This window comes from Ranitomeya imitator, chromosome 3 (genome assembly GCF_032444005.1).
Source record: "Ranitomeya imitator isolate aRanImi1 chromosome 3, aRanImi1.pri, whole genome shotgun sequence".
In the NCBI taxonomy this organism is placed as follows: Eukaryota; Metazoa; Chordata; class Amphibia; order Anura; family Dendrobatidae; genus Ranitomeya; species Ranitomeya imitator.
Window position 1 is genome coordinate 117,286,301 of NC_091284.1, and position 26,708 is coordinate 117,313,008.

General features: G+C 45.1%; 1 protein-coding gene across 1 annotated transcript in view; it reads left to right on the plus strand.

Moving 5' to 3' along the window:
- Positions 1 to 313: 313 nt before the first annotated feature.
- Positions 314 to 26,708, plus strand: part of NAGPA (N-acetylglucosamine-1-phosphodiester alpha-N-acetylglucosaminidase) — a 47,614-nt gene continuing 21,219 nt past the window's right edge. The window contains exons 1-3 of the mRNA XM_069761323.1: positions 314 to 521; positions 15,968 to 16,450; positions 18,044 to 18,183. Coding sequence (XP_069617424.1) covers positions 316 to 521; positions 15,968 to 16,450; positions 18,044 to 18,183 — 829 coding nt within the window. The 5' untranslated portion in view covers positions 314 to 315. The remainder of the gene's footprint in view (positions 522 to 15,967; positions 16,451 to 18,043; positions 18,184 to 26,708) is intronic.

Below are 26,708 nucleotides of genomic sequence, written 5' to 3' on the forward strand. Positions count from 1 at the left end.
GTTGGTTTTCCTCACAAGACCTGTGGTTGGGCGGCTACTTATGGCTGAGAACATCCAGCGGCTGATCGGCCATGTGAACCGCCATTACATTAGGAAATTAGTCTCTGATATTAATATGACAAGCGAGAGTTATCTAGCAAAACTATCCTAGTTACCAGCAACCAATCACAGCTCAGGTTTTATTTCAAGAGCAGTGCTCAAATACAAGCTGCCCGCTGATTGGTTCAATTTGGTTGCTACGGCCACCTAAGGCTATTCTGCTCTTAGTTCTGGCAGCCACACTCCTGACTGCGGGGCAGCTGTCTCCACAGCCTGATGACGTCATCCAGGAAGCAGTCATGTGACCGCGGTGAGAGTAACATGTCGGCGCCCGGGAGGAGAGGAGAGGGGATTCTGGTTGCTCGGTCGTGTCCGCGGTGGATCCCGGCGTTGCACACGTGCATGACTCGGTACCGGCCACGGTATGGGCGGACGCTGCAGATCGCGCTGTTTCTGCACTGCTGGCTTCATGTTAGCGCCTGGTGAGTGAGGAGCAGGCGGCGCTGAATAAGCGGACGTATCGCCGCGCCAGGCTTCCTGCCCGGTGTGGTGCTGTATGCTGCCTGTATGGCGCAGGTCCTGGCCGCTACACGGGGGGACAGCACAACCCCCTATTATTGGGAGACCACCAAACGCCTGACCTTAAAGGGGGCTTTCAAAACTTCATAAAACGTTTAAAAAAAAATAGTAAAGGGATTGTAAAAAAAATAAGGGAAAATTGATCAGAATCCCAGGCGTGATTGGAGAAAGTGGGAGAAGTTGTTCATGGTCAAAAAATGAAATCTGCACCGATGGCGGGGAAGACGGTTACTGTGCTGTATGGAAGAATACGTGAGCGTGGCATCGACCGCCCTCCGGCTGCTCCGCACCGGTCACTGTCAGGAAGAGCGGCCACCGGCGCAAATAAAAATCACACCAAATTTAGTGACTTGATTACGGAAAAGGGAATTATAAAGCTGCCCAAGAGTCAGGTTCACACACGGGGGTTGTATTTTTCTTTTTACTGAACAGATCTAAAAAAAAAAAAATGCTGGGATTGTTGTGCTGCTCATATCGGGAGTTTTTTTTTAGTGTCTGTCTATCTATCTATCTGAAAAACACATGTTCAACTGAGAGTTGGGAGATAAAGACCCACACATACAACCATAACACATGATCCAGTCTGTCATACAGCCCAGGGCAGATCTTTCCCTCCTGATCTTGAGCATTGAACGACTGCAGCAATATTTAGAGCAAGAATTTTATACATTTACAGAAGTATTTATTTTCTTAAAAAAAAAAAACTGTCTAAGCTGCCGATTCCTTTATAGCTTTTACACCAAAAAAGGGGCATAAAGGCTTTGTTACTTTTGGAGTTTTCATAAAATTTTAGATCAGCTCAGACTAAACTGACAGAGCTGGGAGGAGGCGGCATGGGGCAAAGCTACGCCACTGTCAAGTTCATCAAATCTGCCAACATTCTTTACACCAGAAATGGCACTACATGGCATTTTTGGTTCAGCGCACATAAGTACAGACCAAAAGTTTGGACACACCTTCTCATTAAAGATTTTTCTGTATTTTCATGACTATGAAAATTGTACATTCACACTGAAGTCATCAAAACTATGAATTAACACATTTGGAATTATATACTTAACAAAAAAGTGTGAAACAACTGAAATTATGTCTTATATTCTAGGTTCTTCAAAGTGGCCACCTTTTGCTTTGATGACTGCTTTGCACACTCTTGGCATTCTCTTGATGAGCTTCAAGAGGTAGTCACCGGGAATGGTCTTCCAACAATCTTAAAGGAGTTCCCAGAGATGCTTAGCACTTGTTGGCCCTTTTGCCTTCACTCTGCGGTCCAGCTCACCCCAAACCATCTCGATTGGTTCAGGTTTGGTGACTGTGAGGCCAGGTCATTTGACGTAGCAACCCATCACTCTCCTTCTTGGTCAAATAGCCCTTACACAGCCTGGAGGTGTGTTTGGGGGTCATTGTCCTGTTGAAAAATAAATGATGGTCCAACTAAACACAAACTGGATGGAATAGCATGCCGCTGCAAGATGCTGTGGTAGCCATGCTGGTTCATTATGCTTTCAATTTTGAATAAATCCCCAACAGTGTCACCAGCAAAGCACCCCCACACCATCACACCTCCTCCTCCATGCTTCACGGTGGGAACCAGGCATGTAGAGTCCATCCGTTCACCTTTTCTGCATCGCACAAAGACACGGTGGTTGGAACCAAAGATCTCAAATTTGGACTCATCAGACCAAAGCACAGATTTCCACTGGTCTAATGTCCATTCCTTGTGTTCTTTAGCCCAAACAAGTCTCTTCTGCTTGTTGCTTGTCCTTAGCAGTGGTTTCCTAGCAGCTATTTTACCATGAAGGCCTGCTGCACAAAGTCTCCTTTTAACAGTTGTTGTAGAGATGTGTCTGCTGCTAGAACTCTGTGTGACATTGACCTGGTCTGTAATCTGAGCTGCTGTTAACCTGCAATTTCTGTGGCTGGTGACTCGGATAAACTTATCCTCAGAAGCAGAGGTGACTCTTGGTCTTCCTTTTCTGGGGCGGTCCTCATATGAGCCAGTTTCTTTGTAGCGCTTGATGTTTTTTGCCACTGCACGTGGGGACACTTTCAAAGTTTGCCCAATTTTTCAGACTGACTAACCTTCATTTCTTAACCCCTTCAAGACCCAGCCTATTTTGACCTTAAAGACCTTGCCGTTTTTTGCAATTCTGACCAGTGTCCCTTTATGAGGTAATAACTCAGGAACGCTTCAACGGATCCTAGCGGTTCTGAGATTGTTTTTTCGTGACATATTGGGCTTCATGTTAGTGGTAAATTTAGGTCAATAAATTCTGCATTTATTTGTGATAAACACGGAAATTTGGCGAAAATTTAGAAAATTTCGCAATTTTCACATTTTGAATTTTTATTCTGTTAAACCAGAGAGATATGTGACACAAAATAGTTAATAAATAACATTTCCCACATGTTTACTTTACATCAGCACAATTTTGGAAACAAAATTTTTTTTTGTTAGGAAGTTATAAGGGTTAAAATTTGACCAGCGATTTGTAATTTTTTCAACGAAATTTACAAAACCATTTTTTTTAGGGACCACCTCACATTTGAAGTCAGTTTGAGGGGTCTATATGGCTGAAAATACCCAAAAGTGACACCATTCTAAAAACTGCACCCCTCAAGGTACTCAAAACCACATTCAAGAAGTTTATTAACCCTTCAGGTGCTTCACAGCAGCAGAAGCAACATGGAAGGAAAAAATGAACATTTAACTTTTTAGTCACAAAAATTATCTTTTAGCAACAATTTTTTTATTTTCCCAATGGTAAAAGGAGAAACTGAACCACGAAAGTTGTTGTCCAATTTGTCCTGAGTACGCTGATACCTCATATGTGGGGGTAAACCACTGTTTGGGCGCACGGCAGGGCTTGGAAGGGAAGGAGCGCCATTTGACTTTTTGAATCAAAAATTGGCTCCACTCTTTAGCGGACACCATGTCACGTTTGGAGAGCCCCCGTGTGCCTAAAAATTGGAGCTCCCCCACAAGTGACCCCATTTTGGAAACTAGACGCCCCAAGGAACTTATCTAGATGCATAGTGAGCACTTTGAACCCCCAGGTGCTTCACAAATTGATCCGTAAAAATGAAAAAGTACTTTTTTTTCACAAAAAAATTCTTTTAGCCTAAATTTTTTCATTTTCACATGGGCAACAGGATAAAATGGATCCTAAAATGTGTTGGGCAATTTCTCCTGAGTACACCAATACCTCACATGTGGGGGTAAACCACTGTTTGGGCACACGGCAGGGCTCGGAAGGGAAGGCGCGCCATTTGACTTTTTGAATGGAAAATTAGCTCCAATTGTTAGCGGACACCATGTCGCGTTTGGAGAGCCCCCTGTGTGCCTAAATATTGGAGCTCCCCCACAAGTGACCCCATTTTGGAAACTAGACCCCCCAAGGAACTTATCTAGATGCATATTGAGCACTTTAAACCCCCAGGTGTTTCACAGAAGTTTATAACGCAGAGCCATGAAAATAAAAAATAATTTTTCTTTCCTCAAAAATGATTTTTTAGCCTGGAATTTCCTATTTTGCCAAGGATAATGGGAGAAATTGGACCCCAAATATTGTTGTCCAGTTTGTCCTGAGTACGCTGATACCCCATATGTGGGGGTAAACCACTGTTTGGGCGCACGGCAGGGCTCGGAAGGGATGGCACGCCATTTGGCTTTTTAAATGGAAAATTAGCTCCAATCATTAGCGGACACCATGTCACGTTTGGAGAGCCCCTGTGTGCCTAAACATTGGAGATCCCCCAGAAATGACACCATTTTGGAAACTAGACCCCCAAAGGAACTAATCTAGATGTGTGGTGAGGACTTTGAACCCCCAAGTGCTTCACAGAAGTTTATAACGCAGAGCCATGAAAAAAAAAAAAAAAATTATTTTCTCAAAAATGATCTTTTAGCCTGCAATTTTTTATTTTCCCAAGGGTAACAGGAGAAATTTGACCCCAAAAGTTGTTGTCCAGTTTCTCCTGAGTACGCTGATACCCCATATGTGGGGGTAAATCACTGTTTGGGCACATGCCGGGGCTCGGAAGTGAAGTAGTGACGTTTTGAAATGCAGGGCGTCACGTTGCGTTTGCAGAGCCCCTGATGTGGCTTAACAGTAGAAACCCCCCACAAGTGACCCCATTTTGGAAACTAGACCCCCAAAGGAACTTATCTAGATGTGTGGTGAGCACTTTGAACCCCCAAGTGCTTCATAGAAGTTTATAATGCAGAGCCGTGAAAATAATAAATACGTTTTCTTTCCTCAAAAATAATTATTTAGCCCAGAATTTTTTATTTTCCCAAGGGTTACAGGAGAAATTGGACCCCAAAAGTTGTTGTCCAGTTTCTCCTGAGTACGCTGATACCCCATATGTGGGGGTAAACCACTGTTTGGGCACACGTCGGGGCTCAGAAGGGAAGTAGTGACTTTTGAAATGCAGACTTTGATGGAATGGTCTGCGGGTGTCACGTTGCGTTTGCAGAGCCCCTGGTGTGCCTAAACAGTAGAGACCCCCCACAAGTGACCCCATTTTAGAAACTAGACCCCCCAAGGAACTTATCTAGATATGTGGTGAGCACTTTGAACCCCCAAGTGCTTCACAGACGTTTACAACGCAGAGCCGTGAAAATAAAAAATCATTTTTCTTTCCTCAAAAATTATGTTTTAGCAAGCATTTTTTTAGATTCACAAGGGTAACAGGAGAAATTGGACCCCAGTAATTGTTGCGCAGTTTGTCCTGAGTATGCTGGTACCCCATATGTGGGGGTAAACCACTGTTTGGGCACACGTCAGGGCTCGGAAGTGAGGGAGCACCATTTGACTTTTTGAATACGAGATTGGCTGGAATCAATGGTGGCGCCATGTTGCGTTTGGAGACCCCTGATGTGCCTAAACAGTGGTAACCCCTCAATTCTAACTCCAACACTAACCCCAACACACCCCTAACCCTAATCCCAACTGTAGCCATAATCCTAATCACAACCCTAACCCCAACACACCCCTAACCACAACACTAACCCCAACACACCCCTAACCCTAACCACAACCCTAATTCCAACCCTAACCCTAAGGCCATGTGCCCACGTTGCGGATTCGTGTGAGATATTTCCGCACCATTTTTGAAAAATCTGCGGGTAAAAGGCACTGTGTTTTACCTGCGGATTTTCCGCGGATTTCCAGTGTTTTTTGTGCGGATTTCACCTGCGGATTCCTATTGAGGAACAGGTGTAAAACGCTGCGGAATCCGCACAAAGAATTGACATGCTGCGGAAAATACAACGCAGCGTTCCCGCGCGGTATTTTCCGCACCATGGGCACAGCGGATTTGGTTTTTCATATGTTTACATGGTACTGTAAACCTGATGGAACACTGCTGCGAATCCGCAGCCAAATCCGCACCGTGTGCACATAGCCTAATTCTAAAGGTATGTGCACACGCTGCGGATCCGCAGCAGTTTCCCATGAGTGTACAGTTCAATGTAAACCTATGGGAAACAAAAATCGCTGTACACATGCTGCGGAAAAACTGCACGGAAACGCAGCGGTTTACATTCCGCAGCATGTCACTTCTTTGTGCGGATTCCGCAGCGGTTTTACAACTGCTCCAATAGAAAATCGCAATTGTAAAACCGCAGTGAAATGCGCAGAAAAAAACGCGGTAAATCCGCCATAAATCCGCAGCGGTTTAGCACTGCGGATTTATCAAATCCGCAGCGGAAAAATCCGCAGAGGACCAGAATACGTGTGCACATTCCTAGCCCTAACCCTAGCCCTAACCCTAACCCTAACCCTAACCCTACCCCTAACCCTACCCCTAACCTTAACCCTAACCCTAACCCTATTCTAACATTAGTGGAAAAAAAAAAATTTCTTTATTTTTTTATTGTCCCTACCTATGGGGGTGACAAAGGGGGGGGGGGGTCATTTATTATTTTTTTTATTTTGATCACTGAGATAGATTATATCTCAGTGATCAAAATGCACTTTGGAACGAATCTGCCGGCCGGCAGATTCGGCGGGCGCACTGCACATGCGCCCGCCATTTTGGAAGATGGCGGCGCCCGGGAGAAGACGGACGGGACCACGGCTGGATCGGTAAGTATGATAGGGTGGGGGGAATCGGGGGGGGGGGATCGGAGCACGGGGGGGGGAATCGGAGCGCGGGAGGGGTGGAACGGAGCGCGGGGGGCGTGGAACGGAGCACGGGGGGGCTGGAATGGAGCATGGGGGGGGTGGAACGGAGCACCGGGGGGTGTGGATCGGAGTGCAGGGGGGGTGATTGGAGCACGGGGGGAGCGGACACGAGCACGGGGGGAGCGGAGCACTGGACGGAGGGGAGCCGGAGCAGTGTACCGGCCAGATCGGGGGGGTGGGGGGGGCGATCGGAGGGGTGGGGTGGGGGCACACTAGTATTTCCAGCCATGGCCGATGATATTTCAGCATCGGCCATGGCTGGATTGTAATATTTCACCCGTTATAATGGGTGAAATATTACAAATCGCTCTGATTGGCAGTTTCACTTTCAACAGCCAATCAGAGCGATCGTAGCCACGAGGGGGTGAAGCCACCCCCCCTGGGCTAAACTACCACTCCCCCTGTCCCTGCAGATCGGGTGAAATGGGAGTTAACCCTTTCACCCGATCTGCAGGGACGCGATCTTTCCATGACGCCGCATAGGCGTCATGGGTCGGAATGGCACCGACTTTCATGACGCCTACGTGGCGTCAAAGGTCGGGAAGGGGTTAAAGTAATGATGGCCACTCGTTTTTCTTTACTTAGCTGCTTTTATCTTGCCATAACACAAATTCTAACTGTCTATTCAGTAGGACTATCAGCTGTGTATCCACCAGACTTCTGCACAACACAACTGATGGTCCCAACCCCATTTATAAGGCAAGAAATCCCACTTCTTAAACGACAGGGCTGGTGAGGACCCAGCGGTCATGGTGCACATTGGCACTAATGACAAAGTTAGAGATAGGTGGAAGGTCCTTAAAGATGATTTCAGGGAATTAGGCTGCAAGCTGAAAGCAAGGACCTCCAACGTGGTATTTTCCGAAATACTGCCGGTACCACGTGCCACGCCAGAGAGGCAACGGGAGATTAGGGAGGTTAATAAGTGGCTCAAGAATTGGTGTAGGAAAGAGGGGTTTGGGTTCCTGCAGAACTGGGCCGACTTCTCAGTTGGCTACAGGCTCTACGCTAGGGACGGGCTGCACCTCAATGGGGAGGGTGCAGCTGTGCTGGGGGAGAGAATGGCTAGAAGTTTGGAGGAGTGTTTAAACTAGGAATTGGGGGGGAGGGTATTCATTTTATAGGAGGGGAAGATAGTGCAGACAGAGACCTGGGCACAAATAAGGAATTTCGGGGTGGCGGTGGCATGGGGGGTGGGGTCAGAACAGTTAATAATTTAAGAAATAGAAGTACAGAGAGGAACATAAAGTGCATGTATACTAATGCCAGAAGCCTCGCCAACAAAATGGACGAATTAGAACTAATGTTGTTGGAGCATAATTATGACATGGTGGGGATATCTGAAACATGGCTGGATGAGAGCCATGACTGGGCTGTTAACTTGCAGGGCTATAGCCTGTTCAGAAATGACCGTACAGATAAGCGAGGGGGAGGGGTGTGTCTATATGTAAAATCATCCTTAAAACCCATCCTGCGCGATAATATAGGTGAATTTAATGAAAATGTAGAATCCCTGTGGGTGGAGAAAAGGGGAGGGGGAAAAAATAATAAATTACTGATGGGGGTTTGTTATAAATCTCCAAAAATAATGGAAGCAATGGAGAATATCCTTGTAAAGCAAATAGATGAAGCTGCGACTCAAGGAGAAGTCATTATTATGGGGGACTTCAACTACCCTGAAATAGATTGGGGAACAGAAACCTGCAGTTCCAGCAAAGGTAATCGGTTTTTGACAATTATGAGAGACAATTACCTTTCACAACTGGTTCAGGACCCAACAAGAAGGGGGGCACTGCTAGACCTAATATTAACCAACAGGCCAGACCGCATATCAGATATAAGGGTTGGGGGTCACTTGGGAAATAGCGATCACAAAATAATAAGTTTTCATGTATCCTTTAAAAAGATGTGTAGTAGAGGGGTTACAGGGACACTAAACTTCAGGAGGGCAAATTTCCAACGGATGAGAGAGGATCTTGGTGCAATTAACTGGGACGATATCCTGAGACACAAAAATACACAAATAAAATGGGAGAAGTTTATTAGCATCCTGGATAGGACCTGTGCACAGTATATACCGTATGGGAATAAACATACTAGAAATAGGAGGAAACCAATATGGCTAAATAGAGTTGTAAGGGGCGCAATAAGTGACAAAAAGAAAGCATTTAGAGAATTAAAGGAAGTAGGTAGTGAGGAGGCATTAAATAAATACAGAAAATTTTAATAAATTCTGTAAAAAGCAAATCAAGGCAGCAAAGATTGAGACAGAGAGACTCATTGCCAGAGAGAGTAAAAATAATCCTAAAATATTCTTTAACTACATAAATAGTAAGAAACTAAAAAATGATAGTGTTGGCCCCCTTAAAAATAGTCTGGGTGAGATGGTGGATGAGGATGAGGAAAAAGCCAATATGCTAAATGACTTTTTTTTCATCAGTATTTACACAAGAAAATCCCATGGCAGACAAAATGTCTAGTGATAAAAATTCTCAATTAAATGTCACCTGCTTAACCCAGCAGGAAGTGCGGCGGCGTCTAAAAATCACTAAAATTGACAAATCTCCGGGCCCGGATGGGATACACCCTCGAGTACTGCAGGAATTAAGTACAGTCATTGATAGACCATTATTTTTAATCTTTAAAGACTCCATAATAACAGGGTCTGTGCCGCAGGACTGGCGTATAGCAAATGTGGTGCCAATATTCAAAAAGGGAACAAAAACTGAACTCGGAAATTATAGGCCAGTAAGCTTAACCTCTACTGTGGGTAAAATCCTGGAGGGCATTCTAAGGGACGCTATACTGGAGTATCTGAAGAGGAATAACCTCATGACCCAGTATCGGCACGGGTTTACTAGGGACCGTTCATGTCAGACTAATTTGATCAGTTTCTATGAAGAGGTAAGTTCCGGATTGGACCAAGGGAACCCAGTGGATGTAGTGTATATGGACTTTTCAAAAGCTTTTGATACGGTGCCACACAAAAGGTTGATACATAAAATGAGAATAATGGGGATAGGGGAAAATATGTGCAAGTGGGTTGAGAGCTGGCTCAGGGATAGGAAACAAAGGGTGGTTATTAATGGAGCACACTCGGACTGGGTAGCGGTTAGCAGTGGGGTACCACAGGGGTCAGTATTGGGCCCTCTACTTTTTAACATATTTATTAATGACCTTGTAGGGGGCATTCAGAGTAGAATTTCAATATTTGCAGATGACACTAAACTCTGCAGGGTAATCAATACAGAGGAGGACAATTTTATATTACAGGATGATTTATGTAAACTAGAAGCTTGGGCTGATAAATGGCAAATGAGCTTTAATGGGGATAAATGTAAGGTCATGCACTTGGGTAGAAGTAATAAGATGTATAATTATGTGCTTAATTCTAAAACTCTGGGCAAAATCGTCAATGAAAAAGACCTGGGTGTATGGGTGGATGACAAACTTAAATTCAGTGGCCAGTGTCAGGCAGCGGCTACAAAGGCAAATAAAATAATGGGATGCATTAAAAGAGGCATAGATGCTCATGAGGAGAATATAATTTTACCTCTATACAAGTCACTAGTTCGACCACACTTAGAATACTGTGCACAGTTCTGGTCTCCGGTGTTTAAGAAAGACATAGCTGAACTGGAGCGGGTGCAGAGAAGAGCGACCAAGGTTATTAGAGGACTGGGGGGTCTGCAATACCAAGATAGGTTATTACACTTGGGGCTATTTAGTTTGGAAAAACGAAGACTAAGGGGTGATCTTATTTTAATGTATAAATATATGAGGGGACAGTACAAAGACCTTTCTGATGATCTTTTTAATCATAGACCTGAAACAGGGACAAGGGGGCATCCTCTGCGGTTGGAGGAAAAAAGGTTTAAGCATAATAACAGACGCGGATTCTTTACTGTAAGAGCAGTGAGACTATGGAACTCTCTGCCGTATGATGTTGTAATGAGTGATTCATTACTTAAATTTAAGAGGGGACTGGATACCTTTCTGGAAAAGTATAATGTTACAGGGTATATACACTAGATTCCTTGATAGGGCGTTGATCCTGGGAACTAGTCTGATTGCCGTATGTGGAGTCGGGAAGGAATTTTTTTCCCCAATGTGGAGCTTACTCTTTGCCACATGGGTTTTTTTTGCCTTCCTCTGGATCAACATGTTAGGGCATGTTAGGTTAGGCTATGGGTTGAACTAGATGGACATATAGTCTTCCTTCAACCTTAATAATAACTATGTAACTATGACAGGGCACACCTGTGAAGTGAAAACCATTTCCGGTGACTACCTCCTGAAGCTCATCAAGAGAATGCCAAAAGTGTGCAAAGCAGTCATCAAAGCAAAAGGTGGCCTACAACCTGCAGTAACCACCGATCGACCAAACCGCTGCACGGCCAGCTCTACCCTACCTACTGTATCCTCACCCATCCCTTGTAGATTGTGAGCCCTTGCGGGCAGGGTCCTCTCTCCTCCTGTACCAGTTGTGACTTGTATTGTTCAAGATTATTGTACTTGTTTTATTATGTATACCCCTCCTCACATGTAAAGCGCCATGGAATAAATGGCGCTATAATAATAAATAATAATAAAATAATAATAATACTTTGAAGAACCTAGAATATAAGACATAATTTCAGTTGTTTCACACTTTTTGTTAAGTATCTAATTTTCTAAATGAAAATACAGAAAATCTTTAAATGCCTCCATCACACCTATCCTCAAAAAGCCCTCTCTTGACCTATCCTCAAAAAGCCCTCTCTTGACCCATCCTCTGTATCTAGCTATCGCCCTATATCACTTCTCCCCTATGCCTCCAAGCTACTGGAACAACATGTCCATCTTGAACTGTCCTCCCCCTCTCTTCTTGCTCCCTCTTTGACCGCTTACAATCTGGCTTCCGGTCACACCACTCCACTGAAACTGCCCTAACTAAGGTCACAAATGACCTCTTAACCGCTACTCTTTCCTCCTCCTGGACCTGTCGGCTGCCTTTGACACAGTGGACCATTCCCTATTACTACAGACCCTCTCATCCCTTGGCATCACAGACTTAGCCTTATCCTGGATCTCATCATACCTAACTGACCGGACATTCAGCGTCTCCCACTCACACACCACCTCCTCACCTCGCCCCCTATCTGTCAGAGTCCCACAAGGTTCAATTTTAGGGCCCCTGCTCTTCTCCATTTACACCTTTGGCCTGGGACAGCTCATAGAATTTCATGGCTTTCAGTATCACCTCTATGCTGATGCCCGCAGATCTACATCTCTGGACCAGATATCGCCTCCCTACTAACCACAATCCTTCAATGTCTGTCCACTATTTCATCCTTCTTCTCCGCTAGATTTCTGAAACTTTAACATGGACAAAACAGAATTCATCATCTTTCCCCCATCTCACGCGACCCCCCCCCCCCAACAAACCTATCCATTACAGTAAACGGCTGCCCACTCTCCCCAGTCCCACAAGCTCGCTGCCTCGGGGCAATCCTTGAGGCTGATCTCTCCTTCAAACCACATATCCAAGCCCTTTCCACTTCCTGCTGACTTCAACTCAAAAATATTTCATGAATCCGTTCATTCCTCAACCAAGAATCTGCAAAAACTCTAGTCCATGCCCTCATCATCTCTCGCCTTGACTACTGCAACCTCCTGCTCTGTGGCCTCCCCTCTAACACTCTCACACCCCTCCAATCTATTCTAAACTCTGCTGCCCGACTAATCCACCTGTCCCCCCACTATTCCCCAGCTTCTCCCCTCTGTCAATCCCTTCACTGGATCCCCATTGCCCAGAGACTCCAGTACAAAACCCTAACCATGACGTACAAAGCCATCCACAACCTGTCTCCTCCATACATCTGTGACATCGTCTCCCGGTACTTACCTACATTCAACCTTCGATCCTCACAAGATCTCCTTCTCTACTCCCCTCTTATCTCCTCTTCCCACAGTCGTATACAAGATTTCTCTTGCGTATCGCCACTACTCTGGAACCCTCTACCCCAACATATCAGACTCGCCTACCATCGAAACCTTCAAAAATAACCTGAAGACCCACGTCTTCCGGCAAGCCTATAACCTGCAGTAACCACCGATCGACCAAACCGCTGCATGACCAGCTCTACCCTCGCCTACGGTATTCTCACCCATCCCTTGTAGATTGTGAGCCTTTGCGGGCAGGGTCCTCTCTCCTCCTGTACCAGTTATGACTTGTATTGTTTAAGATTATTGTACTTGTTTTTATGTATACCCCGCCTTACATGTAATGCGCCATGGAATAAATGGCGCTATAACAAATAATAATAAAATGAGAAGGTGTGTCCAAACTTTTGGTCTGTACTGTAGGTGCACGCCACTTACTGATTAAGTAAGTGTCTATAGGACACTTACTGATTAAGTTGGGCCTCTTAATGGCGCCATGTACTTTGCCACGACTGGCGCTGCGCAAGCCTTAATGAATCTACCCCTAAGTTTCTTCTGAGACAATCAACTCTTCCTGCAGTCACCAGCTTCTTATGTTGACTATTCTATAGACCTCGTCCACACGACCTATTTTCGTTCTAAATGGTTTTTGTTAAACTGTCCACACACAAACACGACACTGAGCAATGTTATTGAATGGAGCGGTTTTTTTCCCTTCATTGACCTAATCTGCATGGTGAGAAAATTACAGTGTGCTCTAGTTTATTCTGTGTGCAAGATGAAACTCGTCCATTCAAATCTAGGCGTGTGCCGAAAAAAAAAAAACGGATTCTAAATGAATCCACTGTATAGTATCCAGTTTTAGGCCCCTTTCACACATGCTGATATATCTGGTGCTGGAGAAACCAGTACCGGTGCTATGCATGCACTGTGTGACACACTAGAATTGAATGCAGGATAGCAATGGCAGATGTTTAGGTGTTAGATTTGCCAAGATAGAGATAGATATAGGGTAGATAGAGAGAAAAATAGATATCCGTGAGATATATAATTAGTGTTGTGCTTGTGTAATTTACTGTACTTGTATTTAGTTAATGAAAAAAATGTGAGGTCCCTCTATTTTTAACCACCAGCTAAGGGAAAGCAGACAGCTGTGTAGTGATGGGAATAGTTATGATTATCTGGCCCTTCCCCGTCTCGTAATACCAGACCTCAGCCAACACAGAAATGGGGCATCACATTAGAAAGCCAATTTTGGCGCTTAACCTCGGCTCTTCCCTATTGCCCTGGTGCAGTGGCAATTGGAGTAATGGAATTGTGCGGTTGATGTCGGCAGCTGGCTGACATCAAGCACTGACAGTAGTAGTCCACGTCATTTTGTTTGTGGGTCACGCCCATATTTTTTATTACAACAAAAGCAAAGTAGACAGCTGTGAGCTGTTAAAGGGAATCTGTCACCCCATTTTAGGCCTATAAACTAAGCCCACCGGCATCAGGGGCTTATCTACAGCATTCTGTAATGCTGTAGATAAGCCCCTGATGTATCCTGAAAGCTAAGAAAAACAGGTTATATTATACTCACCCAGGCTCGGTCCCGCTGCGGTCCAGTCCGATGGGCGTCGCGGTTCGGGTCCGGCGCCTCCCATCTTCATACGATCACGTCCTCATCTTGTCTTCTTGATGCGGCTCCTGCGCAGGCGTACTTTTTCTGCCCTGTTGAGGGCAGAGCAAAGTACTGCAGTGCGCAGGTGCTGGGCCTCTGACCTTTCCTGGCACCTGCGCACTGCAGTACTTTGCTCTGCCCTCAACAGGACAGACAAAGTACGCCTGCGAGGAGCCACAACAAGAATAGGATGTGATTGTATGAAGATGGGAGGCGTCGGACCCGAACCACGACGCCCATCGGACCGGACCTCAGTGGGACCGCCCCTGGGTGAGTATAATATAACCTGTTTTTCTTAGCTTTCAGGATACATCGGGGGCTTATCTACAGCACTAGAGAATGCTGTAGATAAGCCCCTGATGCCGGTGGCCTTAGTCTGTAGGCCTAAAATGGGGTGACAGATTCCCTTTAATGATAGGCTGAGAAGGTCCATGGTTGTTGTTCACTTCCCAGCCTAATAATACCAGCTCATAACTCTGCTTTCCCTTAGCTGGTTATTAATTTTTTTTTTTTTTCATTTATTCCTAAAAAGCTCCACAGAGCTTGTTAAATATCTGATGGCTATCTCTGTCTCTGGCTCTACCTCTCTACCTCATGGCTAACTATCTCTTTCTTTGCATATCTTTAACAACAAAAAAAATGTTTATTTCTATTCCGATACTTGCCATCCGTGTGGCACGCATTTAATCTGTGCTGCCGGAGCAACAAAAAGACATGTCTATGGGTTTTCCACACGGAAGCACCTTCTTTGTGAAAACAACTGTGCAGCACCATAGAGTAAAATGGGTGTGCGGGTGTCAGTGTTTGCAATACGTGTGGGGAAAAAAACAAACGTGTGAAGCGGGCCTTATAGATACATTGCAATCCTGTAACATAGGAAACTGTACATGGTCTTGTACATTTATTAGTAGCAGCTGCTGTAAAAAATAAATAAATAAAATAACAGATTGCACACGGATGAGAAGTGAGAAAAAAAATTATCTGAGTTTTCAGGATGAAATGCTGATTATTTTTTTTATATATGGTCAAGGTGGTAAAGAAATCTTGTCTCCTGGAGATTGAACCTTTCTTTCTCCAGACATAGGGAAAAAAAACACTGCCAAAAACTCCCCCAAAATGAGGAGCTTGTCCTGAAGCGATTTTTGCTTGAAAAACTTAGTTCTTTGAACGTTGCAAAACCTGAGTGTGCACCAAGCCTGGGTGTTACTTACTACTCCAGTCTGACAACAGTCTTGGGGCCGCCGACGGCACCGCTAGTGATGACTTCTCAGCGGTCACTTTTGGTCCTGGAGCAGACAACTGGAGGAGCGAGAGATTCATGTTTTAGGTCACCATTATTTATAACAAACCCACTGCTTTCTCCAATTTTGAAGAGTCTTGGCAACACTCTTTGATAAGACCCAATCTAGACTAAATCTTTCAGTGATAGGCTGGAAGGGAATTACAAACACATGTACATTTTTCTTAAGGCTGCACCCCTCATTTCAAGACTTTAATGAATGTGTACACCTCCTTGCAATGTTAAAAAAAAAAAAAAAAAATAATCCTTTAACTTGTATTTGTCCCTCATTAGGACCTCCATGATGGATGATTTGCTCCTGCCCTATGACGTTTCTAATAAGCACGGTCCTAGCCGAAGTCATCGTGAGACCAGGAGCTGTCTGCCTCTTATACATGGGAATACAACACATGAGACATGGCCCAGTAATAATGACACCATAAGCCCAGTGGCCACGACCAGGACGTTTGTGTCAATCCTTACTGATGGCGTGAAAAAGACGGTTTATGGCCACTTTACTTTTATAAACGATCCACTGAGGACTCTGTCAGTGCTGGAGCCTGCGGGGCCCGGAAATTGCAATAAAAATATTACAGCGACGGTTGAGGAAACTGTGAAGTATGGCACATGCATAGTCGCCCAAAATGGAGGGTTTTTCAACACTGACACTAGAGCGTGTCTTGGGAATATTGTAAGTAATGGCAGACTGGTGCAGAGCTCTGGAGGGGTTCAAAATGCACAGTTTGGCATAAGGGCGGATGGTACCATGGTTTTTGGGTGAGTACTGATTCAAATGCCTTTAAAGAAAGGGTCATACATTTTGTTTGTAGGGGGAAAATTCAGATTACTGTTTTAATTTTCCAATGATCCTCCAAAAAACGGAGAGCGGGAATCTGGCTGCAGATGGCTCCAGTTTTCCCTTTCCAGTCTATCGGAAGTACAGGCTACCAGTCCTATGCCAGTACCAAATAAACATAAAGGACCCAATGCACTATTGCGTTCGTTTTTTTGTTGTTGTTGTTTTTGACCAGTTCTAGAAGTTTTAAGCTTTATTATTCTTCGATTTTTTTTTTTTTTTTTTTTTTTTTTTTTTTATTTATCTAATTTTTATTTATTTTATATTTTCTTACTTCTATGTTCAAGTCTAGTTTACATGTGTTTGCCTATTTTATTTTTTTTAATCTCCCTTTCCCCCCCACCCCCAGATCTTTTTTTTTTTCCTTGTGATATTGCATCAAACATTTTTTTTTATAATAATGGTAGGGGTACAAGCGATTTTCTTAGTTCCTTTAAAAATCAAATTAAATAGATTTCGTCTCTTTCTGTCAAATTCATGCATGTGCTTGGGAAATCCTTGTCAGAGCTATGCAGAGTCCCTGCTTCTCCTTGCTACGTACTCGTGGATATTCGGTGCTGATAGTGCTGATGCATCTGACCGAGCTGCATTTTGTTTGTTTTTTTTATTCTCAATCCCATTGTTGATTTCATACCGAATTTGAACAAATAGTGGAATGTGAAAAGGTTGGACAGAAGTGTATGACTGCTGTGAATTGGATATTTAGCCCGGAGGTTGTTAGAGCCATGCTTTGGCTATGGCCACTTTGGGCCCATATGTCCTCGCCAGCACTAATTGCACTAGAGCCACTTCTTCTCCATCGCTGTCATGTGAGTTGCATGTTGCATTCGAGAACGTCATGAAAAATACAGGAATATCCAATATGTAGAGTTCCTTATATAGGTGTCCATTGCTTGTAATTTCTTTCTCCAGTAAGAGATAATACAGATTACATGCAACATGAAGACACAAAAGAGCACAGTGAGGTAAAAAATACTCTGTTTTAAAAAAACCACAGTAATAAGCAAGTGCTAGTCAAAAGATGGAAAATAAAAACACCTTGACGATTGGTGGAGCAGCTTAGTATACATTTTTTTGCAAAAAAAGCGTATCAACTAAATACCCTGGTTTTTTTTTTGTTTTTTTTCCATCTTTTGACTAGCACTTGCTTATTTACTGTGATTTGTTTACAACACAATATTTTTGACCTCTCTGTGCTCTTTTGTGTTTTCAAGTTTCTTGGTGGTGTGTGTGAACATGTTCCTACAGACTTGTTCTATGTGGAAGTAGCCATGTGTTTCAGATTACATGCAACATGCAGGATTTTGCGTGGCCATTTAATGATAATGTAAGATCTACAGGGGAGAGTTAGAATAAACTGTGCAAAGTAACATTGCCGTAGTTGCATATTACTTGTTAGACGGTATTCGCTTCTCTTTTGCACGGTTTTAGGTATCTCCCTGTACAGTGAATATTATGAGCCCATGTTTTGGCAGGAATAATCCCCGCTCATGTTGTACCTGTCTGTCCTGTAGATATTTATCAGAAGAGGAGGTGCTGAGTACGGAGAACCCCTTTGTGCAGCTGGTGAGCGGAGTTGTGTGGCTGCTGCGCAATGGAGAAGTGTACATTGAACACAGCAAAGATGTGGAATGTGACAAGACTCAGAACACAGGTAGGTGGAAACGGGAGCAACGAAACTCATCTGTTCACACTTTGCCCTCTGCTTGTAAGAGAACTGTCAGCCAAAAATGTCACGTCCTACAGGGGTAAAAGGATAGGTTTTGGGCAATTTTTTTTTTTAAACAAATCTAATATCTAAATTAACATTTGTCCTACGCCTCATTGGGGGACACAGGACCATGGGTGTTATGCTGCTGCCACTAGGCGGACACGAAGTTAACACAGAAAGAATAGCTTCTCCCCTGCAGTATACACCCTCCTGCTGGCTCTAAGTGAACCCGTTCTTGCTTAGTTTCTGTAGGAGGCACTTGGGTCTGCTTTCAGACCCCACCGTTTTTATTATCATGTTTTATTTTTATTCTATTTTTTCCTTAACTGAGCGAATGGGGGAGACGGACCCTTTCTAGGTTCTGATCTCCACCGAACCATCAACAGGCAAGTACGCGGAGCGCCCCTCCCATATCCTTTCCTGCAACGTTGGATGCCAGCCCTGAGCTCACCTTACGGGTGACGGTTCCTTTGCGTTCCGATCTCCCCCCTCCATAGCAGGCGACCACATGGAGTAGCCCTCCATCTACCTCTCCTGGAGCCAGGTGCATTGCGGGACATAATATGTATGGCGTCCATGCAACCCCCCTCTGCATCACCACTGATATAGCGGATGACGCAAGGCAGCAGAAGCTCTCCACCCCCTCCCTATGGCGACGGTGGATTGAGCACCGTCCCACAGCACCTACTGTGAGTACACCAGTGGGGGCCGAGGTGTAGGGGGGTCCTGGTCCCTGGGATAGGAGAGGTCCACACACATCAGCAAAAGCCCCTGGTCCATGGGTCATGCCGGTCCGCAAACGGCGGTCGCGACCAGAGCGGCGGGCGTCTGTGCGCGCAAACAGCGGTCGCGGCGCTGCAGGCTGAAACCGGCTGTTTTAAATTTAGCCCTTGGCTTTTTCAGGTATACAGGCCGCAAAGTCTGCTCCGCCTGCTAGCAGTTAGTGCCGCCCCCTCTTTCTGGCGCTTCTTGTTCCATGAGAAGCGCCGTTACTTCCTGATCTTGGCGGCCATGTTTATCCACCTGCAGGGCTGATACCGCAGCGCCTAGTCCAGCGACTGATCACAGCCTTCACAGGGCTGGCGATTTTCTGTGGACATATTGCGGTACCTCCCCTGGGGACTCAAGACACAGGACCTGGGTAAGCTGCAGAAATATAGCTTAACCCTTCCCCTGCTAGTACACTATCTTTTCAAGGCGACACGGTCTCAATCTAAGCCTTCCAAAAAGACTGGCAAAATGCACACTGTGTTTTTTGCTGCTTGTACCACTTGTAAGGTTACTTTACCCCGGGGTCACAATACTGCGTTCTGCACAGTTTGTGAACCGGTGACTACTCAGGAACCACCTATTACTGATACCGTACCCAGTGAGCCTAGTCCCCCTGAGTGGGCTACCTCCCTTTCCTGATGTATAGCATCCTTGGTCAAAGCGATAGACTCTCTCCGGGACCCCTCCTCTAACCAGGGCACTCACCTATCATTTACGGATGACTCTTCCGATGGACAGAACCCGCTGTCCATTAGGGGTCGTACCTTACCATGGAGCTCTCGTGCTTCCAGGAAAAGGACCCATGCCATTTCCCCAGATCATCACCGGGATTCAGTTTCTGGGAGTTCAATTTCTCGTTCCCCCTCTCCTGGGGCTAGTAGAGAACCTGTTTCAGAAGACGATTCTGACAGGTCCTTAGATCAGGAATTCCAACGCGATCAGGAGACACTCGACTCCCTCATTGACTCAGTGAACAAAGCCCTGAAACTAGATGAGGAACCCTTATTTAAAACGGATCATGCTGTGTCCTTTAAGAGGACCAAGCGGGTGTTTGCGAATTATCCCGAATTTACCGAAATTGTTGACTCTCACAGGATCCGTCCAGATAAACGTTTCACAGGGCAAAAGCTCATGGAGTCCAAATATCCCTTTGCCCATGATCTAAAGAAAGATTGGTCGCAGTCTTCCCCGTTAGATCCTCCGGTATCGCGTTTAGCTACTAAATCTATTTTGTCGTCTTCCGAGGGTGCCTCAGTTAAAAATCCCACTGATCATCAGATCGACAATCTATCTCGCTCAGCCTTTGAAGCTTCAGCAGCCGCACTCTTTCCATCTTTCGCCGCTACTTGGGTGGCTAAGGCTATGGCTCATTGGGCTGAAGTCTTATCTTCAGCTGTTCTAGACACCAATCTTCCCCCCCGAGGTAGCAGACCTCGCTACTCAGATAGCCAGAGCCGGGGATTTCGTGGTGACTGCTTCCTTGGATGCCGCTAACGCTATCACCATTAGGAGGTCTCTATGGCTCAGAGACTGGCGTGCGGATTCAACTTCCAAAAAGTCGTTAACCTCCTTACCATATCAGAGTGGTCGCCTCTTTGGCGAAAAGCTCGATCAGCTTATCTCTGACGCCACTGGAGGGAAGAGCAAATTTCTTCCACACCAGAGACTCTCTCGGCCCTTTCGGAACCAACAACAGCAGGCTCGGTCCCGATTTATTATTTTTTTTTTTTTTTTTTTTTTTAACAATTCAAACTGGTCCTCTACTTCCACATCTTCCGGACCCAGCCAGGCACAACGCAGGGACAGAGGCCCCCAGGCCTCATATAAACCTTCCCCTTCTTGGAGAGGCAGGTCTAGGCAGTCAGGATCCAGAGGGTCCAGACCAGGCAGATCTTCCACACAATGACGCGCTGTGGTATCTGGGGGACATCCTCAAAGTAGGCGGTTGCCTGCTTTCCTTCAGCCATGTACGGCGCGCAAATTTTTGCCTGTAGGACATTATTGCAAGAAAGCTTGGCTGAGTAGATTACACAAGAAGGAAAACACACAGCAAGTCAGCAGGATCTAGGACAACATGGCAGATGTGACAACCTACATGGTGAGCTGCAGCATGTGCTACATGTTCACAGATCGACCAGAAGAAGAATCCAATTTCACCTGTCAGAAGTGTAGACTAGTGGCCCTTTTAGAAGAAAAGGTGCGGGGTCTGGAAGAAAGAATAGCAACTTTGAAACTCATCAAAGAGAATGAAGACTTCCTAGACAAAACAGAAGCATCTCTACTGGTCACAGAAGGTGAAAAAAGTGTCAGAGAACCTCCAAAAGCAGATGAGTGGAAGCATGTGACCAAAAGAAGCAAGAAGACCATGGAAAAATCACCAACCACACAACTGAAGAACCTATATCAAATCTTTGTAGAGGATGAAGATGGCACACCTAAGGATGAAGCAATACCAGCAAGCAAAAAAGAAAAGGGCACACAGCAACAAGTGACAGCAAAAAGTACAGCCAAGAAGCAACGAAGAGTGGTGGTGGTGGTGGGAGACTCACTACTGAGAGGCACAGAAGCAGCCATCTGCAGACCGGACATAACCGCAAGAGAAGTATGCTGCCTTCCAGGTGCGATGATCAAGGATATGACCGATAGGATACCAAAGCTCTTCAGCTCCAAGGACGTCCACCCATTTCTTCTGATACACGTTGGCACCAATGACACGGCAAGGAAGGACCTACCGACAATCTGCAAGGACTTTGAAGAGTTGGGGAAGAAAGTAAAGGAACTGGATGTACAGGTAGTTTTTTCTTCTATCCTTCCAGTAGACGGGCATGGCACCAGGAGATGGAACAGGATCCTTGATGCGAACAACTGGCTAAGACGATGGTGTAGACAACAAGGATTCAGATTCCTGGACCATGGTGTGAATTACTTGTACGATGGACTCCTCGCCAGAGACGGACTACACCTCAACAAACCTGGGAAACACACATTCGCCAGAAGACTCGCTACACTCATCAGGAGGGCGTTAAACTAGAAGAGGGGACGGGAAGAAAAACATTAGACTTGAACAAAGAAGATCCAGGAAAACATACTCAGAAGGGAGGTAAGAACATTTCTAAAACAATCCACAGCGAGGAGATTAAAACAAAACAAAATCCTCTAAACTGCATGCTCGCAAACGCCAGAAGCCTGACAAACAAGATGGAAGAACTAGAAGCAGAAATATCTACAGGTAACTTTGACATAGTGGGAATAACCGAGACATGGTTAGATGAAAGCTATGACTGGGCATTTAACTTACAGGGTTACAGTCTGTTTAGAAAGGATTGTAAAAATCGGAGAGGAGGAGGGGTTTGTCTCTATGTAAAGTCTTGTCTAAAGTCCACTTTAAGGGAGGATATTAGCGAAGGGAATGAGGATGTCGAGTCCATATGGGTCGAAATTCATGGAGGGAAAAATCGTAACAAAATTCTCATTGGGGTCTGTTACAAACCCCCAAATATAACAGAAACCATGGAAAGTCTACTTCTAAAGCAGATAGATGAAGCTGCAACCCATAATGAGGTCCTGGTTATGGGGGACTTTAACTACCCGGATATTAACTGGGAAACAGAAACCTGTGAAACCCATAAAGGCAACAGGTTTCTGCTAATAACCAAGAAAAATTATCTTTCACAATTGGTGGTGAATCCAACCAGAGGAGCAGCACTTAGCACTTTAATACTATCTAATAGACCTGACAGAAAAACAAATCTGCAGGTGGTCGGGCATCTAGGAAATAGCGACCACAACATTGTACAGTTTCACCTGTCTTTCACTAGGGGGACTTGTCAGGGAGTCACAAAAACACTGGACTTTAGGAAGGCAAAGTTTGACCAGCTTAGAGATGCCCTTAATCTGGTAGACTGGGACAATATCCTCAGAAATAAGAATACAGATAATAAATGGAAAATGTTTAAGAACATCCTAAATAGGCACTATATGCGGTTTATACCTTGTGGGAATAAAAGGACTAGAAATAGGAAAAACCCAATGTGGCTAAACAAAGAAGTAAGACAGGCAATTAACAGTAAATAGAAAGCATTTGCACTACTAAAGCAGGATGGCCCCATTGATGCTCTAAAAAAATTATAGGGAGAAAAATACTTTATCTAAAAAACTAATTAAAGCTGCCAAAAAGGAAACAGAGAAGCACATTGCTAAGGAGAGTAAAACTAATCCCAAACTGTTCTTCAACTATATCAATAGTAAAAGAATAAAAAATGAAAATGTAGGCCCCTTAAAAAATAGTGAGGAAAGAATGGTTGTAGATGACGAGGAAAAAGCTAACATATTAAACACCTTCTTCTCCACGGTATTCACGGTGGAAAATGAAATGCTAGGTGAAATCCCAAGAAACAATGAAAACCCTATATTAAGGGTCACCAATCTAACCCAAGAAGAGGTGCGAAACTGGCTAAATAAGATTAAAATAGATAAATCTCCCGGTCCGGATGGCATACACCCACGAGTACTAAGAGAACTAAGTAATGTAATAGATAAACCATTATTTCTTATTTTTAGGGACTCTATAGCGACAGGGTCTGTTCCGCAGGACTGGCGCATAGCAAATGTGGTGCCAATATTCAAAAGGGGCTCTAAAAATGAACCTGGAAATTATAGGCCAGTAAGTCTAACCTCTATTGTTGGTAAAATATTTGAAGGGTTTCTGAGGGATGTTATTCTGGATTATCTCAATGAGAATAACTGTTTAACTCCATATCAGCATGGGTTTATGAGAAATCGCTCCTGTCAAACCAATCTAATCAGTTTTTATGAAGAGGTAAGCTATAGGCTGGACCACGGTGAGTCATTGGACGTGGTATATCTCGATTTTTCCAAAGCGTTTGATACCGTGCCGCACAAGAGGTTGGTACACAAAATGAGAATGCTTGGTCTGGGGGAAAATGTGTGTAAATGGGTTAGTAACTGGCTTAGTGATAGAAAGCAGAGGGTGGTTATAAATGGTATAGTCTCTAACTGGGTCGCTGTGACCAGTGGGGTACCGCAGGGGTCGGTATTGGGACCTGTTCTCCTCAACATATTCATTAATGATCTGGTAGAAGGTTTACACAGTAAAATATCGATATTTGCAGATGATACAAAACTATGGAAAGCAGTTAATGCAAGAGAAGATAGTATTCTGCTACAGATAGATCTGGATAAGTTGGAAACTTGGGCTGAAAGGTGGCAGATGAGGTTTAACAATGATGAATGTAAGGTTATACACATGGGAAGAAGGAATCAATATCACCATTACACACTGAATGGGAAACCACTGGGTAAATCTGACAGGGAGAAGGACTTGGGGATCCTAGTTAATGATAAACTTACCTGGAGCAGCCAGTGCCAGGCAGCAGCTGCTAAGGCAAACAGGATCATGGGGTGCATTAAAAGAGGTCTGGATACACATGATGAGAGCATTATACTGCCTCTGTACAAATCCCTAGTTAGACCGCACATGGAGTACTGTGTCCAGTTTTGGGCACCGGTGCTCAGGAAGGATATAATGGAACTAGAGAGAGTACAAAGGAGGGCAACAAAATTAATAAAGGGGATGGGAGAACTACAATACCCAGATAGATTAGCGAAATTAGGATTATTTAGTCTAGAAAAAAGACGACTGAGCGGCGATCTAATAACCATGTATAAGTATATAAGGGGACAATACAAATATCTCGCTGAGGATCTGTTTATACCAAGGAAGGTGACGGGCACAAGGGGGCATTCTTTGCGTCTGGAGGAGAGAAGGTTTTTCCACCAACATAGAAGAGGATTCTTTACTCTTAGGGCAGTGAGAATCTGGAATTGCTTGCCTGAGGAGGTGGTGATGGCGAACTCAGTCGAGGGGTTCAAGAGGCCTGGATGTCTTCCTGGAGCAGAACAATATTGTATCATACAATTATTAGGTTCTGTAGAAGGATGTAGATCTGGGGATTTATTTTGATGGAATATAGGCTGAACTGGATGGACAAATGTCTTTTTTCGGCCTTACTAACTATGTTACTATGTATGGCTCTCGGTCGTTCTCGACGAGTGGGCACGAGACCTAGTGTCCTCCGGATACAAGATAAAATTTTCATCTCGCCCTCCAAATTGTTTATTCCTGTCTTCTCTTCCCAGAGCAAAAGCATCAGTGTTCCACGCTATAAACACTCCAAAAGAGGACGGGGTTATTACCCCGGTTCCTCAAAGCGAAAGGTTTCAAGGTTTTTATTCAAACCTGTTCATTGTTCCAAAGAAGGATGGTACAGTATGGCCCATACTGGACCTAAAGCTGTTGAACAAGTTCGTCAGGGTGCGACGGTTCCGAATGGAATCGCTTCCCTCTGTCATCGCTTCACTGGAAAAAGGCGAGTTCCTGGCGTCTATAGACTTCCAGGACGCGTACCTTCATATTCCGATTTTTCCATCTCACCAAAGGTTTCTTCGTTTCGCAGTTCAGGAGCAACATTTTCAATTCGTTGCTCTGCCCTTTGGCCTCGCCACCACCTCCAGGGTGTTCACCAAGGTTATGGCGGCTGCCGTGGCCATTCTCCACACCCGAGGGGTGGTTGTGTTACCGTATCTAGACGATATTCTCATCAAAGGACCTTCTCGCGCCTGCGAGGAGGCCGTGAACATCACAATAGATACTCTTTCTTGCCTGGGTTGTAAGATAAACTTCTCCAAAATCCTCCCCAGTACCGGCTTAGTGAATTTCCTTTCTAGGAATTATACTGGACTCTTCCCAGGGGTTGGTGCTTCTTCCCCCGGAAAAGATCTCAGTCTTACAGCGGGAAGTTCAGAAGCTCTCCCAACCTCACACTCACTCTCTGCGTTTCAGTATGAGAGTCCTCGGCAGGATGGTAGCAGTTATGGAGGCGGTCCCATTTGCTCAATTACACCTCCGCCCCTTACAACATGCCCTCCTGGCTGTGTGGGACAGGAACCCGTTCTCTCGATCGTCGTCTCCTCCTTCCCCAGCGAGTCAGACAGTCTCTCAAGTGGTGGACATTGAAGTCTTCCCTGAATCAAGGGAAGTCCCTTCTCCCAGTACATTGGCTAGTTGTCACAACAGATGCCAGTCTTCTGGGCTGGGGAGCGGTGTTCCACCATCACACTGCTCAGGGCCGCTGGTCTCTTCAGGAAGCACGCCTGCCGATCAACATCCTGGAAATACGGGCAATCAGGTTGGCTCTTCTCCAATTCCATTCCTTCCTGGCGGGTCGTCCCATCAGGATTCAGTCTGACAATGCCACGGCAGTGGCATGCATCAACCAGCAGGGGGAACACGCAGCAAGGCAGCCATGACCGAGGTAGGCCACATTCTCCGTTGGGCCGAGGAAAACCGCTCAATGATTTCAGCGGTTCACATCCCGGGAGTGGAAAATTGGGAGGCAGATTTCCTCAGCCGTCAAGGTCTCGACTCCGGGGAGTGGTCTGTCCACCCGGAGATCTTCCACCAGATCTGCTGTCGCTGGGGAACCCCGGACGTGGATCTGATGGCTTCGCAACTAAATTCCAAGGTTCCCTATTTCATAGCTCAGTCCCACGATCCGGCTGCCATCGGGGCAGATGCACTCGTTCACTCGTGGCATCAATTCCGTCTTCCGTACATATTTCCCCCACTTCCCTTACTGCCGAGAGTCATCAAGATCAGAGCGGAGGGGATACCAGTA